General features: G+C 42.2%; 2 protein-coding genes and 1 long non-coding RNA gene across 4 annotated transcripts; 2 read left to right on the forward strand and 1 right to left on the reverse strand.

The window, feature by feature from the left end:
• Positions 1–839: 839 nt before the first annotated feature.
• On the reverse strand, positions 840–10,718 carry LOC120966265 (uncharacterized). 2 transcript variants are annotated; one of them, XR_005759638.2, is made up of 3 exons: positions 10,533–10,718; positions 1,412–9,918; positions 840–1,281 (listed from the first exon to the last, which is right to left on the reverse strand). It is a non-coding gene; the product is annotated as an uncharacterized lncRNA (long non-coding RNA). The 2 variants fall into 2 exon arrangements; XR_012187382.1 differs by having other exon boundaries at positions 1,365–9,918.
• Positions 3,209–4,984, forward strand: LOC109781668 (protein RGF1 INDUCIBLE TRANSCRIPTION FACTOR 1). Its single transcript, XM_020340258.4, has 4 exons — positions 3,209–3,403; positions 3,483–3,737; positions 3,831–3,971; positions 4,442–4,984. Exons 1-4 carry the CDS (start codon positions 3,401–3,403, stop codon positions 4,754–4,756), a joined length of 714 nt encoding a protein of 237 aa, XP_020195847.1. The 5' UTR covers positions 3,209–3,400; the 3' UTR covers positions 4,757–4,984.
• A 64-nt stretch (positions 10,719–10,782) lies between the features above and the next one.
• Positions 10,783–15,044, forward strand: LOC109781673 (BRAP2 RING ZnF UBP domain-containing protein 2). Its single transcript, XM_020340267.4, has 12 exons — positions 10,783–11,069; positions 11,163–11,278; positions 11,533–11,641; positions 11,743–11,857; positions 12,628–12,725; positions 13,064–13,170; positions 13,248–13,494; positions 13,597–13,650; positions 13,806–13,952; positions 14,042–14,106; positions 14,374–14,428; positions 14,699–15,044. Exons 1-12 carry the CDS (start codon positions 10,881–10,883, stop codon positions 14,858–14,860), a joined length of 1,464 nt encoding a protein of 487 aa, XP_020195856.1. The 5' UTR covers positions 10,783–10,880; the 3' UTR covers positions 14,861–15,044.
• Positions 15,045–20,450: the final 5,406 nt, after the last annotated feature.

Genomic DNA, 20,450 nt, shown 5'->3' on the forward strand with positions numbered 1-20,450 from the left:
CCACCGTGCGGCGCCTCTCGAGCTCACTGCACAGCCACTGGTCGTGTAGGCAATTCGAGTCGTGTGGCCCGCGCGTCATAGACTAGTGCCCGAGATCAATGGGTGAAGTATTCTGACTGAAGGTAAAAATATTCGGATTCGGCGTCCGTACAATTTGATTAGCTTTCTGGTACACTGGAGCAAATTTGACCGGGGTTTAGGGACCGACAAAGTGGTGTTTAGAACCGTGAAAGATCGCCGGTTAGAATAGAAAATACAGGGGTAGGAGGGAGGGTGGGTCGACTTGGGTTTGTGGTGTGAGCGAGCCTGTGACAACCCAAGCTGGATTAATGATTACATGGCTACAATCGCAAGCAAGAAACAACATCCGTTGCTTAGACACCACTCTTCAATCAAATCCTTTTTTTAAAAAGAGACACCACTCTTCCGGCGAATCAAATTAGCAGTCCTGGTTAATTTCGTAAGTCAAATCCTAGGAGACGGAAGGGACGCGAATTTGAGGGGCGTAGGCTTTGGAGCTTTGCCGTTGCACGTATGCACGCGGCTTCGGTTTTGAGGGGGGTGCATGCTGCTAGGAAGAATTGACAAGAACTACAGTTAGTATAAAAGGATTTAGCCTGCGTTCTCTTTTACTTGTCATCTTCTTTCTTGTACGTCTGCACAATCTCCAAAATGGTTTCGGTCTTTCGGCTACTACTCTCCCCTATCTGAATGTTACTACCAGTAAAATTAGTCGTCATTTTGAGTCAATAAAATCCACCTTTTGTCAAAAAATAAAATTAGTAGTACTAAAAAATATCAAGATACTTGAATATCAGCAGCCGACACCGAAAAAGAAGTATATTAGCAGCCGAAGTTTATCAAAGTAGGCTGGAATGAGAATTCGAAACCGATACCAGAAACTAGTATACATAGATAGAAAAAAAAAGATGTTAAATGTATTAATTTATTTTGGGCCATTTGATGACAGTCTGATGTTTCGACACTAGTGGCAAAGTAGCCAGATTACTGGTTCTAAACTTGATCAGCGTAATGTTCAGCTGCTTGGCATGTTAGTTTCCTGGAAACTTGGTTGAAGAAACAAAAGTTAATTTAAAAAGGACAACTCACTGAAACTAAGCGTCAGCCATTATGGTATGGAAGCAAAGAGTCTCCCTGTAGCAGTATAGCTTCCCAGATTAATTATGCACAAATCGGCATTAACAATCGTCATCGAGTACCACAAAAAGGTAATAAACCGTCTTTTCCCTGAAATCAGCGAACTGAATCAACCTACATGAACTGAAAAGGAGCAGTTGTTACATAGCGAAATAGTGATAATGGCCAATTGGCCATGACACAATTTAAGGCTCTTGCAAACGCACCAATCATAGACAATATAAAAAAGTATCAGAGATGAAACTGTGGAAACCTTGCTTCTCTTAGAACCAGCTATCACCGAATATTTAGAGTCAGACATTTTAAGGTGGAGCTGTCCATCAGCTCACGTCTCCAGGGATAGTGGACCAATATCTGCAAGGAAGTAAGGTTCTTTTTCGACGAATCATTAGAAAATCATACAAACAACTCAGATCAACCAGAAGAGCACCATCTTCAACTTCTAAATGGACTATATACATCTACATATAATCGATTCTTTGCAAAACCTCATCGGATCCACACCTGGGACAAGCCATTACGCACTTCGCTGAATCCACTCCCAGAACAAGCCAAGCTAGATATTGGAATCTGTGACCCTTGCATGTGAAAGCTAAACATAGACAGCATATGCAATGCAGTGCAAACTGCAAAAGGCAGTAACTAGGCCACAACAATTACCAGGAAAAAGGTTTCATAGCACAAAGTACATAATAATAGTCCATACTCCATAACAACAGACTCTTGATCCACAGAAAGTAATTGCAGCCTGTCACTTAGGATACCCATTCAAAATTAACAAAGATATAAACCACGCATATTTGTGCTCGGAACAAGAACAGACGAAGAGTAAAACAGAATGTAGATTCCCCAAAAGTTACAGAGTGCGCTTCCGTAACAGATTTGTGCTACCGTAGTTCACCATTTGAGATATAATACTCGGGTAAAACAACACCTAGCCTGTGGCAAACACGATGGATGGGGCAAAGCCCAAGGCAGTAATTTGTTAGTGGAGACCGCAGATTTATATTGTATGCATGGGTTGCCCAAGAAAGGCCATCCCCTCCCCCCACATAAGGCTCCAAACAAGGAATCAACGCGTCCTTGGGGACTGCATTTGTTTAGAGGGGCGAGCTCAATAGCCAAGGCTAGAGATTTGAGCTTTGGTCATAAGTTAAAAAGTTGGCACAAGGGTTGGGAAACACTAGAAACAGCATCCACGTTCTCCTCACCTCCCCACCTCCCTTTCTTTCCTTTAGATTTGTTTTTGTGTGCTTTGTTGGCTCCCTGTGTACATCAGTACATGTCATGCACATCAGCCCAATCTCCAAGAGATGCAGCAGATTTTAATGCTAAAACTTCAGACCTTGCCGTTTGCATGCCGTCCGGAGCGAGCATCTGTGAAATACATCTTGATTCATTCTTGAAGAAATAAATACTTCTTGTTTACAAGGAAAATCCAAGTGACTGAAATTTTACAAGAAACACTTACCGGCATCAATCAGGCTTACCAGTTAACTGTGATGATCTGTTTTGTTTTGCATGGTATTTTCATATTTTCATAATTTCTCCAGAGAAGAGCCACCGTTGTAACTTATTAGTGAATACGGTAATTCAACCTGATACTGAACTACAAAATAGATCGAAAACTTATGTTCACGCAGGTAATTTACCTGTAGAAAACTCTAATCAATGTCATGCAATATAACATTCTACTGGAACTGCATTACTTATCTGAGGACGAACCTGACAAAACTATCATAATTAGTTGACTTTTTCTCTGAGAAGTAAAAGCCACTTTATGCTATAAATTGGAAATTTTAAGAGGACAACTTTACCAATCAGAGTGCATGGCAACCCATGCGAAATGATTTTGCAGCTCCTTCGAATGGGTAATTATATTTTGTGAAACAACTTTCCGTTTTGAAATATGACATCCCGACACCTACAAGGCTACAACGGCAATTCAGGAACATGTTCTTAATATGATGCACAAAGTAACTACACATGCCTATCACTACTCCTTCATAAAGCAAGGCTCATCGCATGATAGTTCCATATATTAAGGAGTCAAATGTCAAAAGCTCTAGCAATGCAAGTATATAACCCCCTTCTTCTGGCTGGTCTAATCCTTCTTAGCCCACTAAACACCCCATCTCTCATCCTTCACAAGCTACACGTACTCTCTTCGTCAAAGCTCCCCATTCCTCTTCCAACAAAGAACACATAGAACACCAAAGGCTTTACACCGACATACATAATCATGGTGAGAATTCCCACCTTCTTCATGCTTCCTCATTTAAGTTCATCTTTTAGTGATGCAAAGATCGTTTGGAGTTTTGCAGCATCAGCAGGCAATGTGGAAGCCAGCATGGTTAGAGGCCCTCAGCACAGAGAAGTTCTTCGTGGCATGCTCCTTCCATGAGCATGCCAAGAAGAACGAGAAGAACATATGCTGCCTTGACTGCTGCACCAGCATCTGCCCACACTGTGTGTCGACACACCGGGTACACCGGCTGCTGCAGGTTCGGCGATATGTCTACCACGACGTCGTTCGGCTGGAGGACCTTGAGAAGCTTATTGACTGTTCCGGTGTTCAGGTAATATGCATAGTCTACACAGTATGCGTGTGAGTCTGATAATTGTTGTCTGAGATGCATGCATGCTCATAATTCTGTATCTACATGGTACAGTCATACACGATTAACAGCTCTAAGGTCGTTTTCCTGAAGAAGAGACCACAGAATAGGCAATTTAAGGGGTCAGGGAATATTTGCACCTCCTGCGACAGGAGCCTTCAAGAGCCCTATTTCTACTGCTCTCTGGATTGCAAGGTGATTTAGTAGAACTCGCGATCTAGTGTTATTCCATGTGATTACATGCAATTTAGTTCTGATGGCTGAGAAATAGTGTAGTTATATTGAGTTGAATTATGATGACTAACAAAATAATACAATTATGTTCAACTGAATTACGATGGCTGATAGAATCAAAGAATATAATTCATACTAAATGAGAGAAGCAGCACAATTTTGATCTAGATTCTAAAAGGTACTTAGCTACAATAGCATCTGACCTCATTTGCCATGCAATATCCATATCAGAGTATTTAGCTACCTGAAGAATCTGATTGGGGAATCAGCTGGTAGAAGCACTATAAAGTAAAAAATATATGAAAATTAATGTTAGCAAATTCAGAAAAATATGTCCAGATAGGCATTAAATGCACTTAAAGCGAACTGTCAATTTCTGGACATACATATGAAAACTACCTGTCAAGTTCACTCATATCCATCCTTTTCAGGTTGAGTACATATTACGGAAGAAGAAAGACTTGTCAGCATACTTGCGTCCATGCAAGACCTTGCAGCTTGGTCCTGACTTCTTCATTCCTCATGACGCTGATGATGAGACAACCCAGTCAACACTTGTTGATGCTGATGAGCCTATGGGATCATCAGACTCCGATAATTTGAGCATACCATACACAAATTTTGTCCGGAAGAAGCGTAGCGGACCATATATCTGTGCACGATCTGCAAACCGGGTCTCTGACGATGACATGGCCACAAACATGAGCAGAAGGAAAGGGGTGCCTCAACGATCACCTTTGTGCTAATAAAAATAAAACACTAAATAGTCTCTTTTTTTACTTCTTTGATGCTCTTTATCTCTTGGACTAAGCTGGTGCACTACTGACAGAATTTTGTCTTGATGGAACCATGTAATTTCAATGTACATCACCAGAGGCAATTGTACCCAAATTCTTCAGGTAGATGCACCAGTTCATATATATGTACGCCTTAACATGGTTCATATTATTCCTTTATCTATTAGTTTTTCTAAATGTTGTTATTGATCAAATACCAAATGCACTCAACAATTTCTGTGTAGGTCATTAATTAAGATTTATACCTAATTATGCGAGCGATCATGTTATCACTCTCAATTCTTGACACGCCTAGAACCATGGTAAAAAAATCAATACATGAGTTTAAGCATTCAATAGACTAGTCCTAGGAGTGTATTTTTGGCTAAGCAGAGGGGTTGTTTTTGAATAAAGTTTACAATATTGCCTTGCCTCCACAATCTGGATAAAGCAGAGGGGTTGTTTTGAAATGTAATGCTCTTTTTTGGCAGCCATAGCTAAATTTAATAGGTAATAACCTGCCAAAAAGAAGCATTCTGTTGTAATCATCATATCTACCACACAAGGAATCTACCGTAGATTTCTGTGGAATCATGGGCAGTTGCAGTTTTTTTTTAACGAAATAGCAATTGACCTAAAGTATTTCATGTAATGGAAAACATATAGTGGTTAAATATTGTATTATTTATGACCAACATAAGATCAACGAATCTTCTACAGTCTCATACTCTCATGTCAATCAACAATATTCTAAACCCTGTTCTGAGCAGTAGCAATTATTACATAAAAACACTAGGAAACAGATTCAGAGCTATGCATAGCAGATTTAGTAAAATGATTAGTCATGAAACAACAGTGACGAAGGACAAAATAATAGGAAAATATTTTAAGATTATCTTCTACTACCCTGGTTTCAGAAATGAAGTACTCTACTCATTTATTATCTTCTTTAAACTGAAAGTGCATGAAGCAATGTGGATCCATAACAAACATGCATTATAGATGCTAAAAATGGCATTCCACAGACGTTTTCTTATTGTAAAAAAAATGCAAGCCTAGTTAATTTATATTTTCATAGGCAATAGGTCTGTCAAACACAAAAGAGGTGCAACTGTCATCGCAAAAAAAAAGGTGCAACTGTACAGATCAAGAGACAGAAAGAGCAAGTTTCTCCTACCAAACACAAGTTTGCACTGATGGGGTGATGGTTTACCTTCCATTGCCCATTTCATGCCTACAACGATACGTCAGAAGAAAAAGGGAACATACTTCTCAACATTGTAGTAGTCTCATGCAATCAATCATATTGATGCACAAAAACACTGGTTCGTCTTATTTGCTTACATATATTCCTTTGCAAGGAAGGGTTAAGAAATAAAAGTTAAAAAAACTTTAAACCATTGGAATTTGAGCAATTGCAGTTTAAATACTGAAGCCCTCAGTAATGCCTAATCAGATCATCTCGAGATCAGAACGCGATATCAATATTTTTTCCAAGCACCTCGTGATATGATTCGGCACATATAGCTGGAAAGCTCGGGAAGTGCACTCGTGCGCGTCATCTACTAAATATTATAAGCACACTAAGATAATCAAATGTCTACTTAAACAGTAAAATCTTTGTCATCCTCCAATGATGATGAATTATTAAAAAAAGGGATTGCGCTAGTTACAGGTACTCTCTCCTTGACTTTGACTGGAGCCAACCATATTATTTTCCTCGGATTTTCTGGAAGCGTTTAAGTTTTAACCGCTTTAATTGCTTAGTACTTTCCATTGTGTTGTCTTGCCACAATACAGATGCATGAACCATCAAGTTTGGTTGCAGATCTCAAATTCATGCAAATACTAGTAACACTTAGTACCTGAGGTAACATGCAAGTTACAGAAGAACAAGTTCAGAAGTAATATTCAAATGTCAACTAAATGGTCATTGTCTTGTAGATGTCTGGTGATCCAGACGATTTGAACTGGCAATTAATGGGAAAAGAGCAGCAAGTAAGCAAATAAGTGACAGCTAGCCGATCGCTAAGCTAGCTTAAGTTTCTTCAACCATTCTGATCAGATCAAATGGGTCGTATTCTCTTGTTTAAATTAGATTAGCTTCATATGACTGAGTTATATAGTCATGTTAGAACGAAATAATGAACTCAACAAGACAATAGTCCAACGCAATTAGCAAATAAAGTAGCACAGATCTCGATACATGCGTAATTTGATGCACAAAACGAGCAGTTGTTCCATTCAGTTATTAACCTCTTATGATGAAAAAAACACAAAGATTGATTAAAAAAGAAACCAGAACCACCACACCGTTGAGAAATTTGGAGGTAGAAACACGGTCATGTGCAACGGTTTAATCCTTCAAGAACGAAAGATGAAACTGAATGCATTTGGCTTTTAACCACCAAAGTTTCATAAAGGCCGCAGCAGTACGGAAGTACTAATTTGATAAAAGTATGTTTCCAACTAGGGATGATACATAAACACATGTAACCCATCTCTTGGTAAATGATTCTAAGGAATGGATCCGATGTGAATTCAACTTAACATAAGATGATGTGGAGTTGCAATTTAATCTGCCTGGCCGAAGTAGTAACCAAGGGCTCAGGGTCAAGGCTCGCCAAAAGTGTTCTCTTTTTTCTGGGCGCAAAGAAATTTCTCCCTCTCTGCCTTGAACTGAGCCATTGGATGACCAACTGGATGCTTCAGATTTCCTATATTAGGATGCAGCCGGACATTACGCAACCAAATGGTTCAACATATAGAGGGCAATGATGAATTCTCATTGACTCACAAAAATTAATTTGTTCAAAAATTTCAACAGTTTCTGGTCTATGCTTGTTGACTTCCTCCATTGTTCCAAGATAAGATCCCTTTTGTATTGTCGCTGCAGCTTCCAGTTCCCAAATGTGGGCAGAAACTGCTATGTATGGAAGTACATATCGTCACCATGGCAAGGAGATGACTCCAAATTATAGGATAAGATCACAAATCCCTCGGTTACATAATTTATCATTTAAGTTAGGAAGATATATTTTAGTTCAGGCCTTAAGGCAGAGATAAGATTTATGGCTTATTACTTTAGATTGGACAGTTAGGCCTCTATAAAGAAACAGAAGAGTCATTCTTCTATCCCGTTCCCATACCTCTCTCCTAAACTCTAGTACACAGCAGAAACAATATTGTGATGTGACTCTCTTCAAATTCGTGAACGTTAAGTGTCATCAATTGGGGCAATTTGCATAAAGGTTGTGAAACCTAAAGACTAAACCTATCACTGGGTTCTATAATAACTTATTTCCTGATCATCAGGGAGCACTGATAATATTTCCAGAATATGTTAAACATTCATGTACCTTAGCATTAAAAGAAGGTCGAACATTAGGGCATCGACTTGGTCAGCCAGAATACCAAGAATGCACATTCTATTTCTACCCCGGCCAGCAGACATCATACAGGTTCTACAGCACAATAATCACTGCCCAACTACGGAGCCCACATATATCAGCATATAGGTGTTCGAAAAGCCAACCTAGTGTAATTTTTATTTAGATTAATACATATTTGGCTTTCCATATACTTACATGTGGGCCTTGCAGGATGCCCGCTTGCATCCTTACGCCCAACAACCTGGACACCGAGAGGAAGCCATCTCCACAATTCGCATATGGTAAGTCAACCACACGAACTCATTGACTACAAGCAGAGCTAATCACCGCAAACAGTCAACTAGATTCACAAATAACACATTTTTTTGTTTCTGGGGATGCTCAGTCAACATATTTATTAATAATAACCAAATAGCAGAGGATCAGTTGAAACCAGATTTGTGAAGATCCCCAGGCATGTTGACTGCAACCTTGGTAGGTACATTATAGGTCCATAGTTTTGCAAAGAGTGAAGTGCATCCTAGGTCCTCGAACTATTTCGAAGGTGTTATGTAGGTCCTCAAACTATGAAAAGTGTCATCTAGGTCCTCAAAAATCTTTGAAGTGTAATAAGTGTGTATATATGTGACACCTCCGAAATAGTTTAAGGACCTACATGACACCTTGGAAATAGTTGAAGGACCAGGATGACACACATATTGCACTTTGAGGACCTAGATGACGATTTTCATAGTTCGAGAACCTACGTGACACCTCTGAAATAGTTCGAGGACCTATGATGCACTTCACTCTTTTGCAAATAGTAAAACAAGGTTGGTTGATTACATTTCCCCTAATAACTAGCCAGACCATGTTCATATATTTAACTAACACAATTACTTGTCCTACCATTATTTCCAGGAAAAATATGGACCACACTCATTAACATATATATTTTTGAAATAGGGTCTCATTTTACCATTTTGCATCACCATTTCCTTTAACAAAGAAGGTTCCCAGAAAATATGCCTATATTTTTATGCGATTATCATGCACAAACATTCAATCACTTCAAAGAGATTAGGACTTTAAGTTGAACATGTAAGCTGAATGAAAGTTATGGCTATTACTTTGATGCATCAGGGAGCATGATAAGCCTCTGTACCTTGCTCGGTAAAGTAACCAAGGCTACAATATAAGCACACATATTTTAACTCCACTTCAGTTCAACTGTATATATGGACAATAACTGGTCAATTAATCTAAAGGATAAATTACACCAGAGTAGAATAGTGTATAGTTTAACATTTCAGCTAACAGAATATGAAAGGTAGGATTTTTTTTTCTTCAAAATTTACCTGTCCCATAATGGGTGAACAGACATACTTTTGCCCATGGACAAACTTACTGTGCTGTGAACGCCTGAATTTCACGCCTATGAGTTGCTAGCCTGGAAGATACATGAGGCCAAACGAACAAGGAACTGATCTAACCAAAGCTTGCCTATGACAAAACAGTCATAGATTCCATCAAAGATTTGGCTTCCAATCTTTATGCCATCGTGTAAAGTTGCACAACAGTACTGTGAATCCTGTGGCCTGTTTGGGCACACTCTAAGCTGATTGGATCTCTCAATCCCATCGAACGAACAGTGAAATTGAACTAAAATCCCTTCCAATCCAAAAGGTCAAATTGGACTATGGTGTATCCAAGCAAGCCTGAAGGGGGAATGATGTATGTATCGGAATCTAAATCCGCATCCTGACAATGACAAAATAAACCAATTAGAAGATGATGACAGAGTACATTCTAAGTGAATTCTTCAAGAAACACAACAAGTCAGTAGTAAGTCAGATATCTGTGAACTGAAATCCTAAAACAACACGCCATCGGTTCACTCTTATCCACTGCAACCAGCATAAGGTTCCACCATGCCTTATTGCCATGGCCGGGTAAACTCGGAACTAGGCTCATCATCTGAATTCTGAGAGCCTAGACACGTTCCGCTCATCGCCCACACTAAGAGGCATCGAAAGCTCATGAACAGAGTGGACACCTCATACCTAACAAACCTTAACACTGAGCACTCCACCATCTGGTGATCGCATGGGCGCCAACCCTGGATAGCTGAGCTGCGCTGCACTGCACTGTAACGCGCACAGCATTACGTCGACCACTTGGCGGGCAACCAACTATCCAGTTTCAGTAACGTAATGCCGACCTTCCCAACCTTTCCGCCACAACCCGAAGCAACCGCAAAGATGCACGCGAGGCCCGAGCAACAGGCGCAGTGCATTATGAACTTCTTTTTTACAGAGGCGATGTGCATTTCTACTTGGAAAATACTGGCCCAGTTCTCTGCGGCTTTGACTTACATAGGTGAAAAAACAGCCGAAGCCGGAAAGAACTCGATTCTAGCCGCTCCCCCGACGCCAAGGTCCGCCGCCGGGCCAGCGGAGGCCCTCCCGGCGCTGCCTCCCCTCCCCCGCATCAGCTCGGTGTCCTCCACATTTTTTTTTCCACCGTTCTACTCTTTTTTTTTTTGAGAATTCTCTCGCGATTGGTAATCAACTACGTACGCCATCGCTTTATCTCACTGCCAGGTTGGCCCCACCTGGTCGAGTAGGGGGAGGACTTGGGAGTTGGGAGCAGTTGAGCCAGGAACTTTTCCGAATAACCCCTTCTTCCTCGTCGTTGCCCTAGGCTTCTGATCCTCTCCAGCCATGGCGAACGCCGGCGATCCCGCCTCCCTCCCCCCCTCCGCCTCTCCCTTCTCATCCACCCGCGCGCTCGAGTCGGTCCCCTTCTCCTCTGGGAACCCCCGCATCGAGGAGACCCGCGGCGTCGTCCTCCTCCACCCCGACCCACCCACCGCTGCCGCGGCCGCCTCCTCCTCGTCATCTCATCTTCCGGTAAGCTATCCCAGTTCTAGGGTTTTTGTATTTTGTCTGTTCGTGTATTGGGTGTTGTGACCTCTAACGCTCGCTCGCCCGGCGTGTTTGTAGGCAGAGAGGAAGCCGCAGGTGTTCGTACCTGCGGTGCCCAACCACATGACCTACGCGGACTTCTGCCGCTTCTGCGGCTCCTTCGTCCCCCACATGCTCGAGATGCGCATCGTCAGGTACCTCGCTTGTTCACCACTGCCTGCCTTCGCTTAGCTTCGCGCAGTTGCGTTGGCCCAAGGCCTCGATCGCATAGCTTGGTCCAGTCCGAGTGGTTCTGAACTTCAGATAGGTTCAGTTTCCTCGATCCCATCGTTTGTTGTGCTGTATTGGACTTGTGCCCTCAAAACTGGCCAACTTTGCCTCTTTGATGGGGCTTGAGCTACTTTGATGTAAGCGCGGATTGGTGTATTAATTGGTGCTCATAATGTAGGATTGATGGAGCGGAGGACCAGTATAGCGTTCTCATAAAGTTTGACACTCTGAGCTCCACCGATAGCTTCTACAAGCACTTCAATGGAAAGCAGTTCTCATCACTGGAGGTGTTGGTTTCTTCTAATTCTGCTGAATATACACTTGTTTTTTCTGCTGCTGTGATTAAATTTATGCCATCGTAATTAATTGGAGATTGATGTGTTTGCAGGGTGATGTTTCTCGTATACGTTTTGTGGAAGACGTGCACTACACTCAATTGATCGAGCATGCCCATAGCTCGATTACGAGCTCAGCTGAGCAGCCTACTTGCCCAGTGTGTCTAGGTATGTGGAGATGTTTTGAATTAATCTAGCTATGTATTAGAAAATTAGAATACCACATTTTGTTTGTTGTCTGAAATAATTTTGTGCAGTTTTAGTTCTTTAAAATGGTAGAATGTTTGCCTAACCACATTTCTGAATTATGCCATAATTCACCTAATATGAGAAAGAGACATGATTGCAGTGTGCTGATGTTAGGATGTAAACCACATCATGGCCTGTGTGTCATATAATAAATGTATGTCACATAAGTGGAACCTGATTTTGAAGCATGTATCTTTGCCATCTCTATTCCTCTAATAAACTTAAGTCACGTTATAAGCTTTCACCTAATGCTAGTGCTGTTGAATATTTAAACCCCATTTGATCCGTGCTGATATGCATTATTTTAGCTTGTTTATGTCTTGTAACTGCTGTTAACCCCTGATGTGTAATTTTGTGATTGTCATGCATATACATTTAAAATGCAAGTATATGAGGCCAAGAAGGCAAGATGATCTCTTGCCTATGCTATGCTGTCGGCCTGTCGCAGTATAGTTTTAAGCGCTTTGGCAATGGGTGTCATGTGCATCTTTACAACTGTTACATGTAAACGATCCACCACACATTTTATGTTTAACTCATGATATATAGGTGTTACTCCCTTGAGGTTACTCCATGCCTATTTGTTAGCTTCGTAGAACATATGTTTTCTTACTATTTACCTAAGCCCAAGCAATAGGATTTTGAATTTATGTTGATTGTGTTGTTTATTCGTTTCTATTTTCAATCAGAGCGACTTGACCAAGATCCTGGAGGCATTCTTACTACAATATGCAACCATTCTTTCCACTGTTCATGCATATCAAAATGGACAGACTCTTCGTGCCCAGTAAGAGCTTAATATGATATATTTAGTTTATGACTCTTACTATTTTATATTAGTTTACTAATTGGAATTGTAATGTTTATATTATACTACTGTACTTGAAATTAACAACGGAATTATAAAGACCTAACGGTGCTATCAACGCCTGAATCCTGATGGAAACTTTGCTTTGCCAAAGTTGATAGCGTTTTGAAATACAACACTCAGTCACTCTGTTTCGTTCATCACTGTAGGATTTGGCCTTCCTCTGTTTTGTTTTCCCTTGGTCTAGGGAAGTCATGCAAGTTTTTTCCTATCAATGCAAAGAGTACCTTTTGCTTATGTTTGAAAGTATCACACAGGTTTGTAGGTATTGTCAGCAGCAACCTGAGAAATCAATGTGTTCTGTTTGTGGAACTTCGGAAAATCTTTGGATTTGTGTAATCTGTGGTAATGTTGGCTGCGGAAGGTAAAATATTTCCTGTTCATTCTGTAAGTTGCAAATGTTACTAGTTAACTTATTAACTTTGATTGGTGCGGTCATAGGTACAAAGGTGGTCATGCTATTGAACACTGGAAAGAAACTGAACACTGCTATTCACTTGAATTAGAAACACAGAAGGTTTGGGATTATGCTGGTGACAACTATGTCCATCGTTTGATTCAGTCCAAAACAGATGGTAAACTGGTTGAGTACAATTGCTATGGTGGTCATGAAGCAGATGGTATCTGTTCTATATGCAGTGGTGATGCAGGAATGGATGAAGCTCTACTAAACAGTAAAGTTGAAGCTGTAATGTACTAAGTAAATAATCTTTGTGGATATTATTAGCTATACCACCCTGGTATGTTTGTGCATATCTTCTTTTATAACTTTGCACTTCTCTTCTTTTAGATTGTTGAAGAGTACAATGATCTCCTCACGTCTCAGCTTGACAAACAAAGAAATGTAAGTTTGTATGTTTTTGTGCTTATCTGATAGACAACAATGCACCACTTGTTGCTGCTCCTTTATATTTATAAGACTACTACTTGCCATATTGTTGACATATAGTATTTGAGAGGGTAAGGTAAATTCTGACTTTTTTTCTGGTGCTAATGTAGTACTATGAGTCACTTCTGTCAGAAGTCAAAGAGGAGAATGAGAAAGAAATTTCTGCAGCCACTTCGAAATCTGTGAGCATGATGAAACTCCAAAAGTTACAGGCAAAGCTTGATAAGTGCCTTGAAGAGAAAAGTTTTCTTGATGATGTGAGCACTATAGTATTTGTTGAAGTTAGGTCTAAATGTTAGAACTTAAAAATCAGTGATGTCGCATTACTCATAATTAACCTTTTCAGATCAATACCAATCTTGTGAAAAATCAGGAGATGTGGAAAGAAAGGGTTCGGAAAGTTCAAGAAAGGTATCTTCTTCATTGCTTTTAGAATTAATCACCAGAAAAATGGATGTACCTTCCATAGAGCTAAAGCTAATGCTCATGATATTAATATGGGATTGCAGCTGTGAAAGTTTCATGCACAGCTATACATGACAATTTTTTATTTTCACTTTTATGGCATTTTCTTGGGCCATCGCCCTAGCTGTTGAAATATCTAGATCATTAGGATTCAGAACATAGTTGTAGTTCCTATTTTACTGTCGATCTGAAGTGGTTAGATTTTATTTTCAGGGAACAAGCTGCACTTAAATTGAAAGATGAGAAGATTGAGAAGCTGGAGGCGGAGGTTAGTATGTTAAAGTAACTGCTGTGTCGGTTCAAATAGTAACCTGTGTCATGTTACGATACTGCATGTCATCTTTAAACAAAAAGTTAATTAACTGAATTGGCTTGCAAAATGTGACAATACAATCAATGCATCTATCAGCCGATGTTTGGTTTGATGAACACACACATTACTATGCTGTTTACGGTACACACCATTTCTTTCTGTTTTTTATAGTAGTATGCATAGTTGTTAGCCTACAGCTAATCCTTCCCCGTTGTCCTGTGACAGCTAAGAGATTTGATAGCCCATATCGAGTGCCAAAACGCTGTGGCAGCAGTTCCTGGATCAATCTCAAGTGATATACAAGGGGGCACAATTCTTCCTGGACCGTCTACACCATCCCCGAGCAGCAGCCCTGTTCGCCCCACAAAGGACAGGAAGCGGAATTGAGATCTGCTTACCCTGACTAGATTTAAAGGATCTGCTTACACTTTAGACTGTTAGGGTACATTCTTATCCCAATTCTCCACCCTTTGCTGCTCTGTGATTGGTTCTTTTTTTTTCGAAACGGCTCTGTGATTGGTTCTCAAGTCCATGTCCATTGGGCTCTTATGAATTGACAGTTACCTGTTGCCCATGGTGGCATTTGGTGTGGAAAAAGGTCACTGATGAGGGGAAGAGAAACCCGACGTTTGATTGGACATCTGCACATGAATTTTTTCATTGTTCATGATGTTGATAAGATGTTTGTGTGGAAAAAATCTCACTGAGATTGTGACGAAGACGAAAGGTACTGGAGGATCCTCCGAAGCTACATAGTCGATATCTTCGATGTGATTTTGGAAGAACATGCACGACAAGCCAAATGATGTATGCACGCACGCATACGCGCCGTGCGAATTGATTGTTGCCTTGTCGGTATGGTTGGACATTTTTCTAAATCAAATTTTGGCCCAGGTGATACATGTCTGAGCTACAGGCAAAATAAGGTTTTCTGTTGACAAAAATTCACAGGACAAATTTGTATCCATTCGCCAGTGTTTTTGTTTTCTTATGTATGCCTTGTATCGATTAGCTAGTGTTTTTTTTTCTTTTTTGCTGGAAGGTTCGCTAATGTATGACCTGTAGATGTGATTTTGTACTGCAGTTCATAGAACGCAATTCTATATATGCACCCGGAAGTGAAATAATATTTCAAGCAGAAATGGTGAAAGAAGGGACCGAAACAATATGTCGTGCAGTTCCCTTCGTTAGGCTACTTGCTCTCGTCGCCAACCTGCCGGCCTTGCTGTCAACCCCGCTTGAACCTTGGCGGGACTGAAGGGTGTGATCCTGGATCGTTGGTAGGGATGGCAATGGATAAAGTATGGGTCGGTACAATCTCCTTCTGGCCAAACTCATACCCACAAAAACTCTATACTCATCCATTTTCAACATTCATGGGCATAAATTGACACGCATATCCATCGGGTATCCTACACCCAATGAGTATCTAGTGGGTACATTATATGGCATTTACATTTTGAAAAAGTAGAGAAATGAGCCTAAAATTAAAGTGATATTGGGCAGGCAGTCTAGCAAAGATGCAACCTCCTCTGGTGGCTGACCTCTTGGACGCAAAAATGGAGTAAGAGCAACAGTTGGTGGTATTCTGATACAGTGGGAGACGGGGATCAGAACTAGGACTCGCATGATTGAGAGTTGTACAAGAGTCCTGTGGTGATGAGTCACGATTCCATTGTTTCGATGAGTCATATAGGACGTATGAGGAGTGGTGAGATGGTGATTGTGGGCCTATGGATCTATGACTGGTTTAGGGAATAAGGTATTTAGGGTTGGGCCAAAGGAGTTGATATTGATTTAACATGTCATAGGAGTTATTTTCATTTATTAATACTTTTGGGTACCCATTGGGTTACCATGGGCGCAATTTCATACCAGTACCCTATCCATATATTTTGCGGGTATGGATACCCATTACCCATGGGTACAAATGTTGCCAAGTCTCAACCATGCCCATTGTTTCCGGGTAGGGTACCCACGGGTACCCATACCCATGGGCAAAGCTATCATCCCTAATCGTCGGCCAACCTTTCCCGGGAGTCGCCTTCTTCTTTGCCTCCGCCTTGGCGAGTGCCTTCATGGTTGCCGCCGACTTCCTCGCATGCTTGCTACCAACTAGATCAAGGGGAGGGTCACCTGCCGTCGCTGGGGTCGTTGCGGTGGCGTGAAGCAAGTTTTTGGTCCCCAACCTCTTCCTTGGGGGAAAATATCCTGTGCTCCGAAGGTTTCGATGCTCCGGCTGCACTCTACACATCCCGAGCTTTGGATACAAAATGTAGGGACGGGATGGAAACCGAACGACCCACCCTTCAATTTTTACAAAAATCACCTCAGGTAAGTAGAGAATAGCCGTAACACTTCTCTCGGAACTGCTCCTCCCACACCTTGTCCATGTAATGGCACGGGCCTCGTCGATGGTCAAGGTGCAATGCACCGGCGAGGGTGGCGTCGATTCGTCGGCGGCGGCGTTCTCCATTGGGACGCCGTCGTCCTCTGGCTGCCAGCCGGCAGCAATGACGGCCATCTCCTTCTTCTGGTCCGACGTAAGCCCATCCCAGGGAGCTTTGGCGGGGAGGGATCCATGGTGGAAGTGGTGCGAAGAGGGACCAGACGTGGATGACTGCGGCTATGGCCGGGGCACCGGTTTTTATAGCAATGGTGAGCGGCAGAGGGATGACGGGTGGCGCCAGAGGAGACGCCTCAGCAACCGCATGCCATCAATGTGGGCGGCAGACGGACGGACGTGTGGCCATCGTGTCGTTTGAACGCGCAGCAGTCAACTGCTCTGAGAAGCGGCGCGGGCGGCGCTCTCTCGGCCGGTGCGCCGCTTCTGAAGGAAATATGCCCTAGAGGCAATAATAAAGTTGTTTTTATATTTCCTTATATCATGATAAATGTTTATTATGCATGCTAGAATTTTATTAACCGGAAACTTAGTACATGTGTGAATACATAGACAAACAAAGTGTCCCTAGTATGCCTCTACTTGACTAGCTCGTTAATCGAAGATGGTTAAGTTTCCTGACCATAGACATGTGTTATCATTTGATCAACGAGATCACATCATTGGAGAATGATGTGATGGACAAGACCCATCCGTTAGCTTAGCATAATGACCGTTTAGTTTTATTGCTATTGCTTTCTTCATGACTTATACATGTTCCTCTGACTGTGAGATTATGCAACTCCCGAATACCGGAGGAACACCTTGTGTGCTATCAAACATCACAACGTAACTGGGTGATTATAAAGATGCTCTATAGGTGTCTCCAAAAGTGTTTGTTGAGTTGGCATAGATCGAGATTAGGATTTGCCACTCCGAGTATCGGAGAGGTATCTCTGGGCCCTCTCGGTAATGCACATCACTATAAGCCTTGCAAGCAATGTGACTAATGAGTTAGTTATGGGATGATGCATTACGGAACGAGTAAAGAGACTTACCGGTAACGAGATTGAACTAGGTATGAGGATACCGACGATCGAATCTCGGGCAAGCAACATACCGATGACAAAGGGAACAACGTATGTTGTTATGCGGTTTGACCGATAAAAGATCTTCGTAGAATATGTAGGAGCCAATATGAGCATCTAGGTTCCGGTATTGGTTATTGACCGGAGATGTGTCTCGGTCATGTCTACATAGTTCTCGAACCCGTAGGGTCCGCACGCTTAACGTTCGATGACGATTTGTATTATGAGTTATGTGATTTGATGACCGAGGTTTGTTCGGAGTCCCGGATGAGATCACGGACATGACGAGGAGTCTCGAAATGGTTGAGAGATAAAGATTCATATATTGAAAGGTTATATTCGGACACCGGAATGGTTTTGGGAAGTATCAGATAAGTTTCGGAGTACCGGGAGATTACCGGAACCCCCCGGGGAAGTATAGGGCCTTATGGGCGGAGAGAAGGGACACAAGGGGAGGCAGTGCCCCCCCCCATGGGCTGGTCCGAATTGAACTAGGAGGGGGCGGCGCCCCCCTCTTTCCTTCTCCCCTCTTCCTCCTTCCCTCTCCCCCCTTGTTGGAATAGGAAAGGGGGGGGGGGGCGAATCCTACTTGGACCGGGAGTCCAAGTAGGACTCTAAAGGAAATATGCCCTAGAGTCAATAATAAAGTTGTTATTTTATATTTCCTTATATCATTATAAATGTTTATTATTCATGCTAGAATTGTATTAACCGTAAACTTGATACATGTGTGGATACATAGACAAAACACAGTGTCCCTAGTAAGCCTCTACTAGACTAGCTCGTTAATCAAAGATGGTTAAGTTCCCTAAACATAGACATGTGTTGTCATTTGATGAACGGGATCACATCATTAGGAGAATGATGTGATGGACAAGACCCATCCGTTAGCTTAGCATAATGATCGTTAAGCTTTATTGCTACTGCTTTCTTCATGACTTATACATATTCCTTTGACTATGAGATTATGCAACTCCCGGATACCGGAGGAATACCTTGTGTGCTATCAAATGTCACAACATAACTGGGTGATTATAAAGATGCTCTACAGGTATCTCCGAAGGTATTTGTTGGGTTGGCATAGATTGAGATTAGGATTTGTCACTCCGAGTGTCGGAGAGGTATCTCTGGGCCCTCTCGGTAATGCACATCATAACAAGCCTTGCAAGCAATGTAACTAATGAGTTAGTTACGGGATGATGCATTACGGAATGAGTAAAGAGACTTGCCGGTAACGAGATTGAACTAGGTTGAAGATACCGACGATCAAATCTCGGGCAAGTAACATACCGATGACAAAGGGAATAACGTATGTTATCATAACGGTTCGACCGATAAAGATCTTCGTAGAATATGTGGGAGCCAATATGAGCATCGAGGTTCCGCTATTGGTTATTGATCGGAGATGTGTCTGGGTCATGTCTACATAGTTCTCGAACCCGTAGGGTCCGCACGCTTAACGTTCGATGACGATTTTGTATTATATGAGTTATGTGATTTGGTGACCAAATGTTGTTCGGAGTCCCATATGAGATCACGGACATGACGACGAGTCTCTAAATGGTCGAGAGGTAAATATTCATATATAGGACGATAGTATTCGGACACCGGAAGTGTTCTGGGGGTACCAGGTACTTATCGGGTCACCAGAAGGGGTTTCGGACAACCCCCAGCAAACTATATGGGCCTAATGGGCCAGGAGAGGGACAGACCAGCCCCTAAGGGGCTGGTACGCCCCCTCCATATGGGCTAGCCAAATTGGAGTAGAAAAGGGGAAGGAGGAAAGGAAAAAGGGAATAGGATTCCCCCTTCCCCCTCTTCCCTTCCTACTCCAAATAGGAATAGGAAAGGGGGGATGCCAAATTTGGAGGACCCCAAGTAGGATTCCTCCTACTTGGGGCGCCCCCTTGGCTGCCTCTCCTCCCCTCCAACCTATATATATGAAGGGGGGCACCTCTAGAACACACAACAAACATTGTTAGCCGTGTGCATCGCCCTCCTCCACAGTTTACGCCTCCGATCATATTCACGTAGTGCTTAGGCGAAGCCCTGCGCAGATCACTTCACCATCCCCGTCACCACGCCATCGTGCTGACGGAACTCTTCGTCGACACTTTGTTGGATCAAGAGTTCAGGGACGTCATCGATCTGAACGTGTGCAGAACTCGGAGGTGCCGCACGTTTGGTGCTTGATTGGTCGGAACGAGAAGAAGTTCGACTACATCAACCGCGTTGTTAAACGCTTCCGCTTTCGGTCTACGAGGGTACGTGGACACACTCTCCCCCTCTCGTTGCTATGCATCTCCTAGATAGATCTTGCGTGATCGTAGGAATTGTTTTGAAATTGCATGCTACGTTCCCAACAGTGGCATCTGAGCCAGGTCTATGCGTAGATGATATGCACGAGTACAACACAAAGAGTTGTGGGCGGTGATAGTCATACTGCTTACCACCAACGTCTTATTTTGATGCGGCGGTATTGTTGGATGAAGCGGCCCGGACCAAC

This window comes from Aegilops tauschii, chromosome 6 (genome assembly GCF_002575655.3).
Source record: "Aegilops tauschii subsp. strangulata cultivar AL8/78 chromosome 6, Aet v6.0, whole genome shotgun sequence".
Lineage (NCBI taxonomy): Eukaryota > Viridiplantae > Streptophyta > Magnoliopsida > Poales > Poaceae > Aegilops > Aegilops tauschii.

Bases quoted from the DNA above. Each gene is read 5' to 3' on its own strand.
- LOC109781668 (XM_020340258.4), top strand. The intron at 3,738-3,830 runs GTAATATGCATA...TACATGGTACAG, and splicing joins TTGACTGTTCCGGTGTTCAG to TCATACACGATTAACAGCTC. The intron at 3,972-4,441 runs GTGATTTAGTAG...CATCCTTTTCAG, and splicing joins ACTGCTCTCTGGATTGCAAG to GTTGAGTACATATTACGGAA.
- LOC109781673 (XM_020340267.4), top strand. From the start codon at position 10,881: ATGGCGAACGCCGGCGATCCCGCCTCCCTCCCCCCCTCCGCCTCTCCC. The intron at 12,726-13,063 runs GTAAGAGCTTAA...AGTATCACACAG, and splicing joins GGACAGACTCTTCGTGCCCA to GTTTGTAGGTATTGTCAGCA. The intron at 13,495-13,596 runs GTAATGTACTAA...CTCTTCTTTTAG, and splicing joins TAAACAGTAAAGTTGAAGCT to ATTGTTGAAGAGTACAATGA.